The sequence below is a fragment of the Melospiza georgiana genome, chromosome 20 (assembly GCF_028018845.1).
Source record: "Melospiza georgiana isolate bMelGeo1 chromosome 20, bMelGeo1.pri, whole genome shotgun sequence".
NCBI lineage: Eukaryota > Metazoa > Chordata > Aves > Passeriformes > Passerellidae > Melospiza > Melospiza georgiana.
In genome coordinates, this window is record NC_080449.1 from 6,982,279 (window position 1) to 6,995,237 (window position 12,959).

The 12,959-nt window shown below is 46.6% G+C and overlaps 1 protein-coding gene across 4 annotated transcripts in view; it reads left to right on the plus strand.

Annotated features, from left to right (window-relative positions):
* The window catches only part of LOC131091757 (collagen alpha-1(XXVII) chain-like), a 145,106-nt gene that overhangs the window by 126,582 nt on the left and 5,565 nt on the right, over positions 1-12,959 (plus strand). For all 4 annotated transcript variants that reach the window (XM_058037984.1, XM_058037985.1, XM_058037986.1 and 1 more), the window contains 14 exons: positions 512-568; positions 702-755; positions 1,665-1,718; positions 3,058-3,111; positions 5,020-5,073; positions 5,149-5,256; positions 5,577-5,684; positions 7,582-7,689; positions 9,949-10,002; positions 10,579-10,641; positions 11,026-11,079; positions 11,756-11,791; positions 12,465-12,482; positions 12,851-12,886. In XM_058037984.1, coding sequence (XP_057893967.1) covers positions 512-568; positions 702-755; positions 1,665-1,718; positions 3,058-3,111; positions 5,020-5,073; positions 5,149-5,256; positions 5,577-5,684; positions 7,582-7,689; positions 9,949-10,002; positions 10,579-10,641; positions 11,026-11,079; positions 11,756-11,791; positions 12,465-12,482; positions 12,851-12,886 — 858 coding nt within the window. The remainder of the gene's footprint in view (positions 1-511; positions 569-701; positions 756-1,664; positions 1,719-3,057; positions 3,112-5,019; positions 5,074-5,148; positions 5,257-5,576; positions 5,685-7,581; positions 7,690-9,948; positions 10,003-10,578; positions 10,642-11,025; positions 11,080-11,755; positions 11,792-12,464; positions 12,483-12,850; positions 12,887-12,959) is intronic.

Below are 12,959 nucleotides of genomic sequence, written 5' to 3' on the forward strand. Positions count from 1 at the left end.
GCATCCCAGCAAGGACAGGGGTGTGTGAGAGGGTGTCTCCCCTGGCTGATGGTAAAACAAGCCCATAATGGTGGCACACAACCCAGGAGCCCATCCAGACCATCCCTGCTCCCAGGACAGCCCAGGCAGCATTCAGCAAGGGCAGGGAAATGTTTGATTAAAGAGTTTCGTTGAACTGTCAGCAATAAAACTCAGAGGCACAGAGCTATTTCCCATGTTGTCGTAATTACATCCTGCTTGCTGAGTTTTTAGGAGTTGTTGAAAATAACCCTCTGCACCTGGTTACTTAAGGAGGAGAGTTTAGAGCAGGGAAAAACAACCACCAGAAATGAGGAAAGCAATGTGGAGAGTCAGTGAAACAAACAACACAAAAATTTGTTTAGTCTTTCTTTGGATGAAAAGGGAGTAAATTCAACAGAGGCTTTGACTTCCCATGATATGGATTGGGTCTGTACAGACACATCTGCTCTAAAATCTGCTGTTTATATTCATACTAACATTTTCCTCACAGGGACAACAAGGTGATGATGGGAAGGTGGAAGGCCCTCAGGGACCACCTGGAGACAGAGTAAGATGTTAAATCCCTTCTCTAATCAATCCTGGAGTGATTTTTGGGGGGTGGATTAGCTGGGTTGCTGCCTTATGCACAAGCCACTGAGATATTGCAGATGACAGCTCAAGCCTTTGTTGTGCTCTTGTAGGGCCCTGTTGGTGACAGAGGGGACCGAGGGGAGCCTGGAGACCCTGGTTATCCTGTGAGTCTTATTCCAAATGCATGATTGAAAAATGTTTGCCTTGGGGAAGTGCTCCCAGTCCACATCAGCCCCCAGACCTGCAGTCCCAGCTCATAACCTGCTGCTGTCCCTGGCCAGCTGCTGCACACGGCTGTGATTCAGATAAGGAACAATTCTTTACCTAAAGCATAAAAACATTGCTGAAGGCAAGAAAGTCAGCACCTCAGCCTGCCTGCACCTGCAGAGTGAGGCTAAAAGAATGAGCAGGGCTGTTTGGGCACAGTTCTCTGTGATTGTCAAGGAGACATCCTAGACAAGATGTGTGCGTGACGGACAAATGTCAAGACTGATGTGCCCATGGCTGTAGATTCTTCCATGGGAAGATCTGTGAACTTTATGATTTGGAAGCTTCCAAAATCTTTGCAAGATTTCCCTCAAAAGCAAAACCAGGGCTATGAAATACCCTGCTGTGCTCCTTATTCCCTCTTTGCAGGACATGTTCAGCTGATTGGGGCTGATCTGCAAAGGCTCCATGGAATCAAGGGTTACCTCCATTCAAAAGCACCTGGTCAGAGTGACTCATTATAGTAATTAGAATATTTTTAATTCATCAGAGTAGTAGTGCTGCTGCCTTATTTTCTAGGACAGCTGTCTCCAACTGTTCCCTTCCATTAGAGCTTTGTGTATTTTGGGATGCATTAGAACACCTTCTGTGCTGCTTAGCTGGTGTTGAGCAGTTCCTGAGCAATTCCAAAGCACATCCACAGTGTGGATGTGGATTTGGGCACTCCCCACAACTTCCCCATTTCTGTATCAGCAGAATGCAGACACATGTGTCTTCTTCTGCCCCTTAAATCACTTTACATTCATTTTTCTTTCTCATTGCCACAAAAGAACAAAGGCATGTTCCCTCTCTGTTTTTTATTTAAGGGTCAGGAAGGGCTTGATGGAGAAAGAGGAAAACCTGGGCAGCAAGGCTCACCGGTAAGAGATGCTGCTTTATTGTGAGGCACCCAATGGCACAGCAGAAGCAGGGAGGTGGGAAGGGCTGCAGTGGGAATGTGTGGGGAGATGTGAAATGTGGCCATTTCCATCAGCCAGGCCTCTGGAATGGGCATTTTGAGCCACGTTTGAGACTGATAAATGGGTGACCAAACAGGGAGCACTCCCAGTGTTTCCAAAACCATCCTTTCTGAATGGTCCCTGAGGGAATAGAAATATTGGAGATGGGTGATGGGATGACAGTGGAAGTGTCTGCTTGGAAATTATCCATCTGATGTGCTGCTGGTGAGGTGAAACCATATTATTCCACTTGCAAGATGTTTCCTCTCAAACTACTGAAGGACTTTGTGAAAGGCTAAATTAAATCCAAACTCCAGGGAAGGACTTTTTATTCCCTTGTTACATACAGTAGCATTTAATCTTTATATGTGACTATTGCAACTGTGAGTGCAGCAGCACATTAAATGTAGTTTGTATTGGGAAATAAAGTTGAATCAATTCCCACTCTTTGTAAGGATGTTGGGAAGAACAACAGATTCTATTTTGGGTTTAAAAGGGTAGTGCTCTGTTATATGGCCCAGAAATGAGTACAGCTGCTGCATTCCCCAGTGGATGTAGTTTATTTGGGGATTGGTCGCCCCTCAGATGATTCAGATGGAAGCAGGAACTTTGGATTGTCTTTAGTAAAGGTCCATTAGAAACGTGGCTAAAAAACAGGCTGAAAAGAGAGAGCTCTGCAGGGAGTCCTTCCTTACCATTTATTTGACCTTAATCCAGAAATTGCCACTGACACAAATACCAAAAACCCAACCTGGCTGGCCAGGAGAAAAGACTGAGATGGGTGTGATGGGGAAGAGAGCAGTGAAACACCCTCTCTGCTTTACCCCATGGGCAGTTTTCTAACACCTGACCCCCAGGTGAAGCCAAGGCAGGGGCTGCAGTGCTCAGGAGGGAGGAGGCACCAGCAGTCACTGTGTAAATTGCTTGTTCTGCACACAGTTTCTACACACAGGCTCCTTCCTGCCCACCTCCCTGCTCTCCAGGCACCATCTGGAATGTGGTGAATGATTTCCACAAATTCAGGCACCACCCAAGCGAGGGGCAGAGTTGCTCCTTCTGCAGTTGACACCCTGTTAATGCTCTCTGGAGACAGCTCCCTGCTCCTTTTTCCCCTGAGGCCTGTCTGAGTACAGGCAGTTTCCCTGAATTGGTTCCATACACTCAGTGTTATTAGGGCACAAAAAATGCTGTTCTTTGTACTTCATGCAAGATGCTGCCAGAAGAGAATTTTAAGCAGATTTTTCTTGTTTCTGTTTTGTAGGGGGATCCTGGATCACCAGGCAAGCCAGGAGCAAAGGGATCCAAAGGTGATGTGGTAGGTTTCAGCAGGGTGGATTTGCAGTGTCCCAGTTTAAAGATTTAAAGAAAATCTCTGATTAAGAGGATTCTCATGGTTTTGCCCAGCATGTGGGATTTTTTTTAGCCTATGCTCTATGCCTGGAAAGGCTGTGGGGATCCTTGTGGGAGGGCTGTGAACATTTGGGTGTCCAAGCCCAGAGGTTTGTTGGCTTTGTGGGGCTGGAGAAGACCAAGATCAATTGCAGCTCCAGCATGCTGGTGACTCTTGGGCAGGTCTTTGGTCCCTGCCATGGGCTGTGTCTCTTTCCTGTGCCCTCTTTGTGGTGTGTGATGGTGTTCACAGGGGTCTGAGGATGAGGGAAGAGATGAGGATCTCACTCCATGTTTCAGAAGGCTTGATTTATTATTTTATTATATATATTTCATTAAAACTATACTAAAAGAATAGAAGAAAGGATTTAATTATAAGAATAGAATAGCAAAGAATGATAACAAAGGTTTGTGGCTTGGCTCTCTGTCCGAGCCAGCTCTCTGTCCAATCAATGACTGTGATTGGCCATTAATTACAAATATCCAACATGGCCAATCACAGATGCACCTGTTGCATTCCACAGCAGCAGATAATCATCGTTTACATTTTGTTCCTGAGGCTTCTCAGGAGGAAAAATCCTAAGGAAAGGATTTTCCATAAAAGATGTCTGTGACAGTGCTGTCTCCAGCCACAGCTGGCTCCTCCATCCCAAGGAGGGCTGAGCCAGGCAAGAGTCTGTCCCTTCCACTTGAACCATAAACTTTTCTGGCTTGGAACCTTCTGGGTTTGGAGCCCATTTATCCATGGAGATGTTTCTTGGAACAATCCCTCTGACTTCTTGTCCTTATTGAGCAAGAAAACCCAGGGCATGTGGGTCCTTCAGGGTTCACTGGGGCACTCCACACCTACTCCTACCTCCCCATCTGCCTGTTATGGCAGCTTGCTAATTATTCTCACAGACCAGGGGTTTTATTTGCTAAAACAGAAGTATGTGACCTCAATACTCAGCAAATTCCTGCTCTCTCTTGGCAGATGTCAGGGTTTTTTATCTGACCTTGCTGGGGGTAATGCCAGAAGATAGTTTGAGGTCTTCTTGGCAAGAAGTGTACCAGGTGATAAGAGAAATAAATGGATAATCTGGAACTCTCTTTGGGTCTAATGAATAGCAGGGGAAGCACCCCCAGGAATATTTATTTTATGTAGCTGGCCAGCCTGGTCCTCTGCAGATGGAGAAACAATGCACAGAAAATGAGTTCTTCAATTTAAAAGTGCTTTAGTACATTACCTCACTAACAGAGCCCTGGTGAAGGTGATGAGGCTGAGTTTTCCGTTCTTTCTGCACAAATTAATCCTTTTTACAGCTAATAAACCTCAGGAGTATTTATTTTCTTTATTTTCTTTATTCACAAAGCAGCATTGCAAATTTCAGACACCTTTTTAATTTCCATTAGCTCTCCAAAACAGAGTTATTTCTCAGACAGAAGCCCCCCCTGAACCCCTCAGGACTCTCTGGGTCCTGGGTTTGCTGTCAATGAACTAATGGAGGACTCAGGTTTTTAGCATCTTGTTCTAATGTTTGCCAGTGTACCAAATCCTCCCTCGAGTTCATTCTGCCTTTTTTTGTCCTCATCTGCTCTGTATTAGGAAAAATGCAGGTCCTTGCCTTCTAGCTATTCATTCCTGCCCTAGAACTCTCAAGACATACGAAGAATCACTTGTAATAAAACCAAATAGCAGTTCATTCCCCAGCACTGGAGCAACTGACTTTATAAATGTCCCTTTTATAAAACTCTTTCCAATCATTATCCAAAAGCACACCCTGAAGTCACAGTCCCAAGTGGAGCTGTGCTAGAACTGCTGCAATTTTAGATGTCTCTCTATTTTTACTTGCAGGGTCAAAAAGGAAAGCAAGGAGCACAGGGCAGTGCAGGGAGCAGAGGCTCACCGGTAGGTGAAAATTCAGTTTTCTGCCCCAGGAAATGCTGTGTGGGAGCTCCTCCTTTAACACTTTTGTGATTTTAGGGCATCCTTGGGCTGCCAGGCCCTCGAGGAGTGGTGGGAAGGCAAGGACAAGAGGGTGCCCCTGGAGTGGATGGAGTGCCTGGGAAGGACGGCGTGCCTGGGATGCTGGTAAGCTTCAACTGCAGCAAACACAGCCCTGGAGCTGCACAACTGCAAGGTAGCACAGGACAAATGATGTGATCCAGCTGTGGATATTGCAGTTTACATGCACCCAGAGCAGATCTTCACATGTCCCTTGCACACAGAGCTGCCTTTGCAGATCTGTGAATAAAAGGGGGTTTGTAGCCTGGCAGACACTCACGTGCACACAACTCTGTCCACCCCTGCAAACCTGTCCCTTCTTGCTGAGGGCAGAATCCCACCACTCCCCTGGCCCTCCAGAAGGGGAAAGGGTTTTGTTTCTGACCTCTTGTGTGTTTCTTTTCTAGGGAGAGCAGGGAGATGATGGGGAGGAAGGCGTGACCGGGATGCCAGGCAAGAGAGGGAACCCTGGCGTGCCAGGACTGCCAGGGGCCCAGGGACCACCAGGATTCAAGGTGAGCTTCTGACTGCCTCAGATGCTGCTGTGAGGGATCCAGTCTGTGAGCTTGATGCCTCTGAGCTTGAGATGTCCAAGGTCTAATATAGTCTTAGCTCCTGCTGCCATCTCTCACTTAGCCAGAGGCTCTGTAGGTCTTTATTCCCATCCATCCATCCATCCATCCATCATCCATCCATCATTCATCATCCATCCATCCATCCATCCATCCATCCATCCATCCATCCATCATCCATCCATCCATCCATCCATCCATCCATCCATCCATCCATCCCTCATCCATCCATCCCTCATCCATCCATCTATCCATCCATCCATCCATCCATCCATCCATCCATCCATCCATCCATCATCCATCCATCCATCATCCATCCATCCATCCATCCATCCATCCATCCATCCATCCATCATCCATCCATCCATCATCCATCCATCCATTCATCCATCCATCCATCCATCCATCCATCCCTCATCCATCCATCCCTCATCCATCCATCCATCCATCCATCCATCCATCCATCCATCATCCATCCATCCATCCATCCATCCATCCATCCATCCATCCATCCATCCATCCATCCATCATCCATCCATCCATCCATCCATCCATCCATCCATCCATCCATCCATCCATCCATCCATCCATCCATCCATTTTCCTGATCTGCACAGCAGCTGAATGTCCCAGAGACCTTTCCTCCCTCACCAAAGGAGCTCAGGAGCCTGCAGACACACTACAAACACTTGAGTGTTTCATCATGAGAAACCTGGCTCAAAAAAACATGGAGAAGTTGCAGAGGAACTGCTAGAGTTAGCAGTAGGATGTCCAGAATGAACAATTCCATGGGAGATTCAGGTGTTCTACTGCTCTGCAAGACCTGAACTGCTAGAGGGAAATTGTGCTGCTTGGTTTTTATCATATTTACTGGTTAGAATGACTGGAGCCAGTATGGGCTTGGACAGCACTCTGGGTAGAAGCAGGGACAAGCTGCTTTTGTGACCTTGGGGTTTCTTCCTGGTCCTTGCCCTGATCCAGGCTCACCACAGGATCTAAACTGGACCCACAGCAATTCAGTCGTTTGTAGAAAGACTCTGTAAATAGGAAAACTCTGTAAATAGGGAGATTCTGTAAATAGGAAGACTCCAGCTGGGTTTGGAGAGGCTCTGGGATCTGATTTAAATTAGGGCTCCATAGCCCTTCGTCTGTCACTTGCTGCCCTCCAGCTGCCTTGGGCAGTACAACAGGAGTGACTGAGACTCCGTGTCCTTGTCACACACTCACTCCCTGCCCCCAGGGGAATTTGTCACCCCTTTTCTGGCTGTTATACCATCCTGGGCTCTCCCTGCCTTTGCTCCTCTCTCCCAGTCTGCCCCAGACTGAGCAGCTGGAGCTTGGGCTGCTCCTGGAATTTGGCAAGGGGAGCAAAGTGTGGTGCTGGCTGGCAGAAGGTTCTCTATGGGTTGAAGTTGTAGGGTTAACACAGGGGAAAATGTTGGCTTTGCAGCCTCTGGATTGAAGTCCTGCTCTTGGCATGCCTTCAGCATTTCCCATGAATTAATCATCAATTGCCAGCCGGCCGGGGAAAGAAGAGATTATGGGAAACTGCAGGGCAGACAGAGAATGCAGGAAGTGCAAAGAGAAAACATTTGCTGCCCTTTCTGTCCCCATGCAGGTGGGACAGCTCTGCTGAGCTCTGCTGAGCTCCTGCTCTGGGAACAGAGCCATGGCCACCTTGGTGATCCTGAGCATCCTGCCCCAGCAGACCTGGGGCATCCCCTGATGGAACCACATTCCTCACCCCATCTCTGCCAGCCTTCCATCTATGGCTTTCTCAGCTGAGTGCTGTTATATTCAGCTCCTCTCCTTTGGAATTACTGGAATTCTGTTCTTTTCAGGGTGAAAGAGGATTGCCTGGACAGAGTGGCCAAGCAGGGAAGCGAGGATCCCCAGGAGGAACGGGCCCTCCAGGGAGCCCTGGAGACCCAGGAGCCAAAGGACAGCAGGTCAGTGGTGCTGAGGCTAAAGGACAGCAGGTCAGTGGTGCTGGAGCTGAGCAGAGCTGAGCCCTGCCAGGAGAGGGTGCAGATCCAGCTGAAGCATGACTCTAGAAGAGGGATGAGGACTGCTATTGTCAGGAAAATTAATCCACAAACACCAGAGGTTTATGTCCAAAAAGGAGACAGAGAAGTCTTTTTACTTGATTCCAATAAAGGGAGAGGCCATGGGGCATCCCCTGGGGTCTCTCAAATTTTTGGAGGACACAGCCTCCTTTTTATCCCAATTTCCCAGCCACATTTCCCTTCTCTCTGTCCCCATTGGCTGAGGTACTTGAGAGGTTCAGACTTCCCAAAACACCTGATACCAAAGATTTACCTCTAATGTATAACCCTCCCTTTTAATTTTTAATTCTTATGGAATTTAGGGGTTTTTCTCCATTGGCTGAGGTACTTGAGATGTTCAGGCTTCCCAGAACACCTGATATCAAAGATTTCCCTCTAATCTATTACCCTCCCTTTTCATTTTTAATTCTTATGGAATTCAGGGGTTGTTCTTCTCCATTGTTTCTTTCATCTTTCAATGTCTAATTTCATTTGTCAGCACACCTAAAGTTTATTTGTAAAAGCAAATATCTTTTTCCATTCATCAATCAATGGGATCCTTCCCATTGCTCCTTTTATTTCCCAGTGCTAGTTTTATCTACCAACAGACCCACAGCTTGTTTGTAAAGACAAATCCACGATTCCTCTCAATATGAAACAAGACAAAATGAACCCAAACTGCCTCAATCAAATGCACTTGTTTGGCTGTTTTATATAAAAACTCATGCTAACAGTTTTCAGGCTGAAAGGCAGTGACCAACACCACCATATATCATTTTTTTAATTGGCCATAGATCAATCTCACAGATTATTTTGTCTCTGTGGCACAAGTGACACATTCCTTTGCCCCATATTGTCACTGCCTGATTTGCTGCAGGACCAGTGACCTTGTGTCCCTTTGGCTGAGATGACTCCATGACATTTAAACCCTTCTAACTTTCCATGTGCTTTTGCCTGAAATTCCTCTAGAAAGAAGCCTTGGTTGATTCCCCTCATGCAGGAAAGACCTTAGTCCCCTGTTAGTAGCAATTTTCCTTTCCAGGACCCAGAAATGGGCAGTTAAATCAATTTGCCTCCTTGGAAAGTTTCTTGCACTCCACCAAGTCCAACCAAGCCCTTTCTTGCCAAGCAGTTTCTCACTCTCATGGCCTTTTTCAAAGGAAAACTTCCTAAGGATGAGGTTTCTGGGCTGATGCTGGAACAGCTGTGCAACAAAGGGGGTGGAAGCCCCATCACTTGGGTCATTCACAAACCCCAAAAAGCACAGTCAGGATGGGTGGCAGTCCTGCCAAAAGGCCAAAGAAGCCTTGTCTGTCTCTAATATTCCTAACACTGGAGAAGAATCATCTGGTGGAGGTTTCTGACCCCTTTCTTTTTTTTAAACATTGAATCATCTTGAATTTTGACATCTGAGAAGCCCAAAAGTATTAAAGGATGACCATCTCCAGCATGGTGAAAGGAGGATGTTTACATAAGGACATGCTGCCCAGGGTGGGTTTTTTATTCTCAGAGCACATGCTATGTGCTGATTCAAGCTTGATAGTCTTTCAACTATTTTATTATTATTTTTCTTACAAAATTGAGGGTAAATCCCTGCAGAGTTGAGTAGGAAAAGAATCAGGGATATGGTTTTCCTGGGCTGGAGTGGGAGGTTGTGTTGTAGGAACATGCACTTTTTTAACAGCTTGAATGAGCACAGTTTAAAATCACAGTTTGAATTAGTAGGTCAGTCCAGTTTGTATTAGAAATAAAAGAGGAGCTTGTTTTAAAGGACTTTGAGGCTCTTATTTTGCAGCATGAAATTCCAAGGTCAATCTCAGAGTAGCTGCTCTGCATCCTGCTTCTGCATCCTGCTCAAACCAGAGAAGCATCTGCCAGGAATAGTGGGAACAGTGTAGGTTTGCCTCCTCATTTTGGGGGCAAAAATGTGGCACTGGTGAGCTCTAAGGGATCAGGTGAATTGCTTCTAGCCTGATGTTTGTGCAGCTCCTCCTCCAGGTGTTTTTCATTCTTTCTCATCAGTGCTGCTTAGACTGAGGGATGCTCACAGATTTCTCTGTCTCTGGAGCTGCTGAACTCTTGGTGCATCTCTGAGTGAGATCTGCAGCCACCAGTGAGAATTCACTGCTGTCCTTTGTTCTTGTGTTTGTCTTGGCTGTACAGGGAGACTTTGGTGAGGCAGGATTCCCAGGGATTGCAGGACTCTTTGGGCCAAAGGTAAGAGGCTGCTGGGGACCAGCTGCTTTTCTGCTCTCACTTTACTGGGGACAGGTCATGCCACACTTGCTGCAAGTGTTGCAAGCCCTGCTAGCAACTCAGTTTCTGTGGAAATTTAATTTTGATCCCAACTTTCTTTAGTTTATGACTCTTCATTTGTTGAGTGAGTGTGTACTTACACATGTTTGTTGGAGGAAAAGAGCAGTCTTAGAGATTCTGTGGCTGTTTTCTCCTCTTTTGACATTTGTATTTCCAGCATCAACCACCAGCCTGCACCTGAGACACCAATGTGCATCCCTAGCTCTGAGAGCCTTGCCTTGAAATTCAAACTCATTTTATCACCATATCATTTCCCTGGTGAAGAGGAAATTGTTTGTTTTCTGTCGAAAGTAAAAGCTTTGCAAAACAGGAGTGGGGAAAGAATTTGGAACAAATTGGGTCTTCCCTGTCCCACAGACAAGAGGCAGCAGCCCTGTTATTAGAGCAGAGCTGTAAGCAAGGGCACAAACACAGGGTTTGGTTAATTAGTGGTAGGATTTAGTAGCATTTACCTCACATCTCATTTTTTGCTCACAGGGCCCCCCAGGAGACCTTGGGTTCAAAGGCATTCAGGGACCACGTGGGCCTCCAGGTCTCATGGTGAGTGTTTCTCCAGTTTGGGGCTTTGGGAGGATTTTTCTCCCTTCACCCCCATCTCTGTGAGGCTCCAGGGGCTGTGAGGAGCCCAATGCTCAAGGCCATGGCAGCACCTCTGAGCCCCACACCTGCACAGGGCCTGGGGACAGCCACGCTGCACAGAGCACTCCAGCCACACTGAAATCCTTTATTTGTGGAATTCCTGAGGTTTAACAAGGCTCATGGCAACCACACTGTGAAGACTTGTCTCTTTGGAAATGGTGTTTTATTCCAGATACAGCAAAACCACCACCAAAAAAAGAAAAAACAGCAAAGATTCAGAGTCTTCACTGAGTGAAAATGACTGTCAGGTCCCACCTGGTGGCTCACAAGTCTTTTCTTTCCTAGGGAAAAGAAGGAATTATTGGTCCTCTGGGCATTCAGGGTCCCACAGGAAGCCCTGTAAGTATCCACACTTCTTTCCTGCCTGTATTTTTTAGAAGGGTTTAAATGCATGAGATCCAAGATGTTTGAGGCCAGCACAAGTAACCCCCAAATCCTGCTGTAACCAGGAAAATAAAATGGGTTTTGTTCAGCAGCTTCAGAAAAGTGCAGGCTTAGTCTCTGTCTGCATAGACAATTTCTGGGAGATTATTAGCTGAGAAGTGAGGAGCAGCAATACAGAAGTAAAAGGTTTTCAATAGACTGGAAGAATGTTATTGCTGATTTTTGAAAGCCAGATTTTCCAAAGAATATGGCCTGGGGTGGGGAGAAACTCCAAAAAAGAACCAACAAAAATTTAAATAAACTTTTTTTTAAATATATATTAAACTGGGAACCACTTGATTTTGGGAAGTGTTGAAAATCCCTGCCTGCCCTAAAATGCCAAAGGCCCTGATCACAGATGGAAGATCAGGTCTGTGCTTTGTGGAAACACAAGCATGGCACCACTCAGAGCTTGGTGCAGAGATAAAAACCAGTCAGGTGAGCTCAGACATTGCCAAAACAGCCAGTAATGGGGATGGGGAGGCAATATGACAACCTGAGCTGGTGAGATAGAGGTGAGTCCTTGCCAGGAGCTCCTGGGGCAGCGGGGCAGCCTGTGCCTGGTCAGTGACAGCACCTCCTGTGTTTGCAGGGCCCCAAGGGAGACAAAGGCAGCCGTGGGGACATGGTAAGTGCTGCTCCCACCCCAGTGCCCTCTGAAGAGCCCAGGGTCACTCTGGGCTCTGCTGTGACTCCCACGAGGGCAGGACACTGCTCACAGATTTGTACACACATCCACACCCCTCTGCTGGTAACATTTCCATTTCCCTAACCCAGCAACACTTCACCACAGCTGTGCTATCGCCTGCCCTTGCCTTGGTGTCACAGACATCTTTTCATGAAAATCCTTTCTTTGGGATTTTTCCTCCTGAGGAGCTGAGAGGCCTCAGTAACAAAATGCAAACAATGGTTATCTGCTGCTGTGGAATGCAACAGGAGCATCTGTGATTGGCCCATGTTGGATGTTTCTAATTAATGGCCAATCACAGCCAGCTGGCTCAGACAGAGAGTCTGAGACACAAACCTTTGTTATCATTCTTTTCCTTTCTATTCTTAGCTTAGCCTAGCCTTCTGATGAAACCTTTTCTTCCATTCTTTTAGTATAGTTTTAATGTAACATGTATCATAAAATAATAAATTAAGCTTTCTGAAACATGGAGTCAGATCTACACCTCTTCCCTCATCCTAAGACCCCTGTGAACACCATCACACCTTGGGAACAGCACATGGGTGTACAGGGAGATTTTTGGGGCAGTAATGAGCATTTTCTGACAGCTTCTGCACTTTTTTTTTCCCTGCAGGGTCTTCAAGGTCCAAGGGTAAGTATTTGACATCTCTTTTTCTGACTGATATCTTGTATTTCAATAAAACAGCTGCTTTTAGCAAGTGTAAAGCTGCAGGGTGAGTAATGGAATGGGATGAGAGCCTGGGGATGTGGCATTGGTGACAACTGAGGAGCTGAAAGGGCTGGGAACAGGGGATGCAGCAGGAATGGACCAGGTATGGACATATGTACCCAGAGCAGGGACAAAATGGGGCCACCCCTCTCTTTGAAGGCTCTGAGGGACCTCTGAGGGCTGTGAGGTGCCAAAAACCCAGCTGGGAACAAATTCCTGCTGGTAAAAACCAAGAGAAATGGAAATAAAAACTGGAGATGTTTCACTAACTGATGCCTCTCTGTCTTTAGGGTCCTCCAGGCCCACGAGGACACCCTGGCCCTCCGGTAGGTATCTGAGGGAAGAGTTCCTTTTTGAACCAAGCTGAAATTATTGCCATGACACTCCCCAGAGGGACTG